We start from the raw sequence: 8187 nt of genomic DNA, 5'->3' as shown, positions 1-8187 counted from the left end.
GGGGCTGGAGGTGTGCGTGCCGGCCGTGAGGTTGCCGTTGGAACTGTCCGGGGGCCAATCGATTTTGATGAGCGTCGAGTGTCCATCTTTGCCGTGCCACGTGAGGCGAGTGACCGGCTTGTCCGGGTCGCCCAGCACCGGGTTGTGCAAGCCGCTGTAACGCGCCGCGTTTTTTTGTTTCCTTGGCGAGTTTCGGTCTCTGCAAGCGTTATGTTAATTTAGCGGTACGCGGGCTTAAGCTGTGTTTAGACTGGCGCCCTGTGTCGGACCACGTGACGGGGGCGATGGTCTAGACTCTAGCTGGTCGATATCATGGTACACGGTGAGCTAGTCTAAATGCAGCTTAATGAATTTTTAATGCGAGCGTTGTATGTTAGGCGGATGGGTGTTTCGGATGGATGTTAGTGCGTTTACCTGTCTGTGTGTGTGTTTTGCTGACGCTAGGGTAACTTTTACTATCCTGCAATGACACCAAACCTTGTTACACACATCGAATTCATTGACGCTATAACTATTGACGGAAAATACGACTTCGCCTATCTTTATACATAGCCGTGTGGGGAATTTCGTGAATTTCATAATTACATAATTCAATGATATACGTGAAAATATTTTATTTTATAGGCTACAACTAGGATTCGTATTTAGGATTTACTGTATAACACATTCACACTTTATTCAATTTAATAAAAAAAAATACTTAATTTGATAAAGGATATCACCAACATTAACTGTTATAAATTTTACATTTTAAAATCAAATTAATATCGTAATAACCAATCCAGAGCTTGCTATAAATTTACATTTTCAAAAAAATAATGAAAAACTACAGCACACTGTATGACATAATACACATGAAAGTAAAAATTAAAATAAAATTGATATAACATTATCGAATGCCAGAAACACCTAACATCCATCTAAAACACCGTGATTATATAATTATTACCATACTCAGAATAACCATTCAGATATAAACACTATTAGATAAATATAAAAAATACTAGGAATCATCCAAAATCTACATAGCTAAGAGCAATAAAGATTATTCCGAGCGAAACATCGAAAAATACAACAGATAATATACAAAAAAAAAAAATAAAAAAAACCCCGTCAAAACAAAAAGTACACAAAAAAAAAAACAAAATGCACATAGAAAACTACATTAAAAATATGCTAAAAACAAGAACATTTCATGATAATAAATGTCAAAAATTCAACAATGTTACAAATTAAAAAAAAAATTCCAAAAAAAATAAAAAAAATTTTGTCAGATAATTTTTTTTTTTTTTAGATCTCGTCCAACGGGGTTTTCCCAAAAACAAACAGAGTAAGTACGTTCGGCGTGTGATGTATATTCTAATCACCTGAGTTTGACGCTGGCGAGCGCGCCGGGGAAGTCGGCCGCCGACGCCAGCGGGCTGTCGCGGTCCTTGCACACCCTGGAAATTGTATCGCGAACGTTATGTACATTATACTGCTCCGTCCCGCGGGTTTTACCCATTTTGTGGCTGATGCTATATGGTTTAATGCCTTCTTCGATAAATAGGCTATCCAACACTGAGAGAATTTTTCAAATCGGACCCCACAGTTTCAGTTCAGTTCTACCTTCATATCATATTACATGAAAATTGGTTCAGTGGTTTAGGCGTGAAAGCGTAACAGACATATAGTAGGGATTTCACGTTTTACAAAATTATCCTACTATTATTATAAACGCGAAAGTTTGCAAGTGTGGATATATCGATATAATTATCGATATGGATGGATCGATAATACGACATTTTACGAGATGATGATGAGAGAAATAATAATTGTCCTATATTAAGGTTCTCATCGACAGAAGAAGAAAAATAGGTCAATAAGAATGATATGAACAGAAAGAACAAGATGAACAATAAGAACAACATGAACAGAAAGAACAACATGAACAAAAAGAACAAGATGAACAAGCGGAAGGGGAGGGCACGCACCGCTTGGCGCGCGAGGCGGCGCAGGCGGCGCGCTTCTCGGGCGGCGGGCTGGCGGCCGCCTCGTCGATGTAGCCCAGCTGCCGCTCCAGCCGCTCCAGCCGCTCCAGCGCCGCCGCCTGCTGCAGCGAGCCGCGCTTCCTGTCGCACGGGTACGAGCACGTAACAATCATTCACACTGATATTATAAACTAGCCCCCCGACCCGGATTGGTCGTGATACATATATAGCCTAAATCCCCCCTCAATAAATGGGCCATCCGAAACTGAAGGAATTTTTCAAAACGGACCAGTAGTAACTGGGTTTAGCGCGTGCAAACAAACAAACTCATCAGCTTCATAACCTTAGTATAGATGTGAAGTTTGTCGGTTTTGATGTTTGTCAGTCAATCAAGCTGACAGACACTACACAACCGATTTTCATGAAATTTAGTATACAGACAGGATACGAGATGACTTGGGCGATGGGATACTTTTTATTCCAATTAAACCATTTAATTGGATAACACTGAAATCGTGATATTCGGCCGGAGCCGGGACGAGCGTCGTCAAACATCCAAACAAACACTTTGACATTTGTAATATTAGTGTGATAGTGTGATAGTATTGACGTACCTCTCCAGCGTGTCGGTTGGATGCACCTCGGCCCGGTGGTTGTGCCTCGGGCTCGGTTCCGCGCTGCACGGGTTCGATTCCACCGGCGATGAGCACAGCGAGTCGTCCTGGAAGCGTATGTGATCTATTATTTAAATAGCAATTTTTACGTAAATAACAGTAACACAATACAAGTAAAAAAAAACGAAATTTGAAAAAGCAGATAAGTGTTACTATCGATGGTTGGAGTAAAGATTGCCCAATTTAGGGGAATTAAGGCATTTTTTTATCCCACTAATATTATAAACGCGAAAGTTTGTAAGAATGGATGGATGGATGGATGGATGGATGGGTGGATGTATGTATGTTTGTTACTCTTTCACACAAAAACTACGGAACCGATTGCAATGAAATTTGGTATTTAGGTAGCTGAACAACTGGAATAACATTAAGGCAACTTTTTATCCCGATATTTCTACGGAATACGGACTTACGCGAGGGAAACCGCAGGGCGCAGCTAGTAATATTATTATCACTACATAGTATAAAACAAAGTCACTTTCTCTGTCTATACGTCGCTGTGTATGCTTAAATCTTTAAAACTACGCAACAAATTTTGGTGGGGTTTTTTAATAGATAGAATGATTCAAGAGGATGGTTTATATGTATGAGGATCTATTAAACTATTCTCAAATTTAACGCGTGCAAAGCCGCGAGTAAACGCTAGTAATATCTGAAGGGTCTGATGTACCGCCCTTCTTTGTTTATTTACGTCCGCTTCTCTATTTGTATGAGAGCATTAAAGTATTTTTTATGAATGAGATAAGATGAGATGAGATGAGATGAGATGAGGGAGTGCTCACGAGCGCGGGCGGCGCGTCGTCCTCCTCGCTGAACATGTGGCGGTCGCGCTCCTGCGGCGACAGGCGCAGGCGCATGCCGGCCAGCTCCGCCTGCCACGGCTCGAAGTACGAGTCGCACGACGACGACCTGCGGACCGAGCGCCTGCTTTAGTTGCATGACCCCAAGGTGGCATCCCAGGGTGCGGGTATTATATTGGTCACCCCCCCTCCCCCCTCTTTGCTCTGATTTTTTATGAGGCGAAGGAAACATGTAGTTGAGACATTTAGTGTGGTGCTATTTCACACCCGTTTCCTGTGCGGCGCTCGCTCCAAAATGGAAGGGGAAGGGTGAGGAGAAGGATGCGTGCGGCCGCGCACCTGGTGTGGTGCTTGAGCGGCGCCGCGGACGCGACGAGCGGCGCCAGCGTGTCGCTGTCGGACGCGAGCGACTCGCAGGACTTCGCCGGCCGCAGCGGGTGCACTGCTACCTCCTACGGAAATTGGAAAAAAAATCGGTTTTATATTGGTGTGTGTGTTCACGGTTCTGAATCGCGCAAGCGAAATATCACATCATCATAGATTCAATTGGGGCCTCACCGGCCCGGAAGTCGAGAAACTATAAAAATTATTATGTAATGACGCAGAGCTAATGAAATTTGTATGCCTTTATGGGTAATGTGTTGATCCTATTGTACCCTTTACCCTAACCTTTGTTAAAGTAAATAATAATAACTATTATTATTAAACTGGTCGAGGATCATCCCACTTCTGATGGAGGACTTCCACCTTCCTTCCTCCACAAATGTAGTTAAAATGTAGTTTAATCAAACGGGACGCTCCCAATTTAGTTTATAAGTCCTTTCTTAATCCCTTCCACAAAAAGTCGGCTATCCATTTGTAGATACGTAAGGTCTGCAATGGACCATATCTCCTCTCTCTTCTCCAAATGTTCATGGGGGGTGGTAGCGCTTACCATCAAACGTCCCACCAGCTCCATTGCCGACTGTGACATAAAAAAAAATAATAATTAATTATAGATAAGGGCGCGTGCACATACGGCGGGCGGGGGCGTGGCCGGCGGCGGGCGCGGCCGCTGCAGCTTGCTGCGGCTGAACAGCCCGCGCCAACCGGACACGGACCTCTTGAGCGCGCGTTTTGCACCTGTCACATTACTCATTATAATCTTAATTCCTACTAATATTATAAATGCGAAAGTTTGTAAGGCTGTGTGTGTGTGTGTTTGTTGCTCTTTCACGCAAAAACTGCTGAACCGATTGCAATGAAATTTGGTACGTAGACAGCTGAACAACTGGAATAACATATAGGAAACTTTTTATCCCGATATTCCTACGGGATACGGACTTACGCGGGTGAAACCGCGGGGCGCAGCTAGTATTGTAATATAACTAGCTGTGGAGCGCGTGCTCGAAATCAAACTGATATTATAAATGTGATTATGTTTAACCGTCCATCACACTGACAATACTCGACGGATTTCGATGAAATTTTGTATATAGACAGGATAGGAGGTGACTTGGGTGAAAAAAATCCTTTTTACCCAAGACAGGGTAGGAGCTAATTTGGGACAAAAGATGCTTTTTATCCCGATTAAATGCTCCCCTGGGGTAAACAGGAGTCTTGATATCCAGGCGAAGCCGAGACGAGCGACTGACTAGTAATATACTTTCCAGTCGTCAGTCCTTTCCTTATCCCTCGCCCCGAAAGCGCGCAGCGCATTCGCAGAGACACTGCGAGGTTCTCAATTGGACTCTATTTTTCTTAATTACCTCGAAATTTCCGGATCCGGTTTTAGTGATTTTTTTTTAATAAATCCTGGTGCATCCCGTGCGGTCCTATACAAATCTTATGTAGTAGTGGCAATTCGAAGGCAATTTAATTATAATCCTACTAATATTATGAATGCGAATATTTGTAAGGATGTGTGTGTGTGTGTTTGTTGTTCTTTCACGCAAAAACTACTGAACCGATTGCAATAAAATTTGGTTCGTAGACAGCTGGACAACTGGAATAACATAAAGGCAACTTTTTATCCCGATATTCCTACGGGATACGGACTTACGCGGGTAAAACCGCGGGGCGGAGCTAGTTGATACTAATTACAAACCTGGTACAGGTAGGTCCAGTACAGTGTGATACTGTGGTAGGTTGTTAGGCCCCGAGCCGACCTGTAAAATAATATATAATAAATAAACATTTATTGCGAATACATTGATATCTTTATCGTAGCAATTTGAAAAACATAACGAATCACATTATATAACATTATAGGTGTTAAAGTTTGTTTAATTGGATATTTGTCCGTCAATCACGCTGTAACTACTGAACGTATTTTGATGAAATTTGGTATACAGAGAGATAATTTTTATACCGATCAAATGCTCCCTTGGGATAAAACAGGCATATTGATATCCGGACGGAGCCGAGACCAGCGTCTAGTAGAATAATAAATACGAAACCTTAGAATAAAACACGCTTTAATGATAGAATCAAGTAAATTGTCTCACTTTCTTTTAGACATATACTCTACATGGGAAACTATTTCATCCCGGCGATACCAATCAGGATAATAAAATAAACCAACCAAATTACAATAAGAAAAAGATAAGTGTTCAAAGTTTGAATTAAAAAGGGAGTCGATTATAATAATAATATACATTTATTGGAGTTATAATAATAATATACATTCCCTCATAGGAGGCCTGTGTCCCAGCAGTGGGAACATATATGGGCTGATGATGATGATGATGATACATTTATTAAGATTACATACGAACATACAGGTGAAGCTAATAAAAGCGTGTTAAAAACAACGGGATTCTGACCTGCGTCTTTCGTCAATATATTTTTTTTAAATGAAATAAAATCACCATCATCATCATCATCAGCCCATACATGTTCCCACTGCTGGGACACAGGCCCGATATGTGGCTGACTGACATAGTGATCTATCAACGCACAGCCCAAACCACTGGACGGATCGGGCTGAACTTTGGCATGTAGATAGATGCTACGACTTAGGCATCCGCTAAGAAAGGATTTTGAGAAATTGTACCCCCAAGGGGATAAATAGCGATAACATAAAAGTTTGTAGCAGGAAAATTTATTAAGACCGAGCGAGCGAATCTGCGGGCAGCTAGTATCAAATAATTATCTTGTAATCTGTTGATACAGTGGGACGAGGTAATATATCCAACTACCCACCTCAATATATTTAGGCTTTAAGTGCGCAGCGGGCTTCAGTTGGGTGGTGGCCGCCGCCGCGATCGCACCGGATGGCGGCGGGTAGTCCATTATCTCGCTGCCGACACACACTTTGCCGCGCCGACGGGCCTCCTCTAGACTGGAAATGGGAAATTAGGGTCTTTAATTTATTAATAGCGTATATCTCGAACGCTAATGTTAGAAGAATCGGTACAGAAATAAATCTTTTCATAAAGGGGGAGTTAGAGGAAATAAGTTTACGGACCTTTGACATAGGACATAAACCTGAAAAAAAAAAGGTGTGTGTGCGATTCACATACGATAGAAGAGAAACTTCAGTAAATCGACAAAAGAATGAGATGAATATATATAAAATAAAAAATAGGTTGTATATTTCCGTCTCATTCTTTGCCGGCTTCATTCAACACATTTTTGTATTTGTGTCCTTACCTGTCGTTTTTCCGTTGCATCAGGTTTGAAATCACAACGATTCTAAAGAAGTTTCACTTCAAAAATAACATGAGTATATATAGAACAGTTTTATTTTTATTTTTTATTTATTCCGCAATACGTTTTGGTTCAAAACAACATCACAACATATAGTTGAAAGTGTTTGTTACCTTAATAGTTTAGTTGGTGGGTTCAAGGGCAGACTTTTAGGTCTCCTACCAGCCTCCAGCCCTCGCAGTTCCACTTGGCACTCATTGCGTTCCTGAAATATATTCAAATGTATATATTAAAAAAAGCTAGATTTTCGCCCACGACTTTCCCGCGTATCAAAGAAAATGGCTTCGCGTGGAATCGGTTATATCGTGCGACATGGTAAGGAGTAGCCTTTCCCAAGGTATAGGTAGACTATTTGTCAAAATTGGTTAAGTGATTTAGGTGTTAAAGAATCTTACATGATTCTTTCAACTGTGATTCAGTGGTTCAATGATTTAATATTGATTCAGTGGTTTTGGCGTGAAAGCGTTACAGACAGACAGAGATACTTTCGCTTTTATTATATTAGTAATTGCGCTCCGCGATTTCACCCGCATAAGTCCGCATCCCGTAGCAATATCGGGATAAAAAGTTGCCTATATGTTATTCCAGTTGTCCAGCTGCCTACGTACCAAATTACATTGCAATCAGTTGAGTAGTTTTTGCGTGAAAGAGTTACAAACACGCAAACACACACGTCCTTACAAACTTTCGCATTTATAATATTAGTAGGAATAGGATAGTAGGATATAGCAGGGATTAGTTGGGATATGGAAAGTTCCGAATGGAACTGGTGTGCTGGTAAATATACACCTATAAATATACCTGGTCGCTATCATCACAGCCGGCGCCCTGTTCCTGCGCGAACAACTCTTCCGCGTAACATATGAGAAACTCCGTGACTACCGCCTGAAAGATTTATTAGAAGATGTCAATTTATTAAGAAATAATAAACAAACATATAAAAAATAGAAGAACGCCAAAACATATGAATAATCTTCATGTGTATTTTAGATCTAGCTTTCTTGTTAGAAGGTATTGTGTACGTATTGTGCTTTTGTTGCGTGTTATGTGCGA

The 8187-nt window shown here is 41.3% G+C and overlaps 1 protein-coding gene across 1 annotated transcript in view; it reads right to left on the bottom strand.

Moving 5' to 3' along the window:
- LOC119838072 (GTPase-activating protein CdGAPr) overlaps positions 1-8187 on the bottom strand; it is a 34471-nt gene that overhangs the window by 4557 nt on the left and 21727 nt on the right. The window contains exons 13-23 of the mRNA XM_038363881.1: positions 7936-8027; positions 7248-7339; positions 6628-6766; positions 5531-5591; positions 4463-4566; positions 3784-3896; positions 3427-3553; positions 2585-2691; positions 1974-2111; positions 1368-1442; positions 6-199 (exon numbers count right to left, since the gene is read on the bottom strand). Coding sequence (XP_038219809.1) covers positions 6-199; positions 1368-1442; positions 1974-2111; positions 2585-2691; positions 3427-3553; positions 3784-3896; positions 4463-4566; positions 5531-5591; positions 6628-6766; positions 7248-7339; positions 7936-8027 — 1242 coding nt within the window. The remainder of the gene's footprint in view (positions 1-5; positions 200-1367; positions 1443-1973; positions 2112-2584; positions 2692-3426; positions 3554-3783; positions 3897-4462; positions 4567-5530; positions 5592-6627; positions 6767-7247; positions 7340-7935; positions 8028-8187) is intronic.

Source organism: Zerene cesonia, unplaced genomic scaffold, assembly GCF_012273895.1.
Source record: "Zerene cesonia ecotype Mississippi unplaced genomic scaffold, Zerene_cesonia_1.1 Zces_u001, whole genome shotgun sequence".
NCBI classification, from domain to species: Eukaryota; Metazoa; Arthropoda; class Insecta; order Lepidoptera; family Pieridae; genus Zerene; species Zerene cesonia.
The sequence above is the reverse complement of the archived record's forward strand: the minus strand, read 5'-3'. Positions and strand labels throughout refer to the sequence as shown.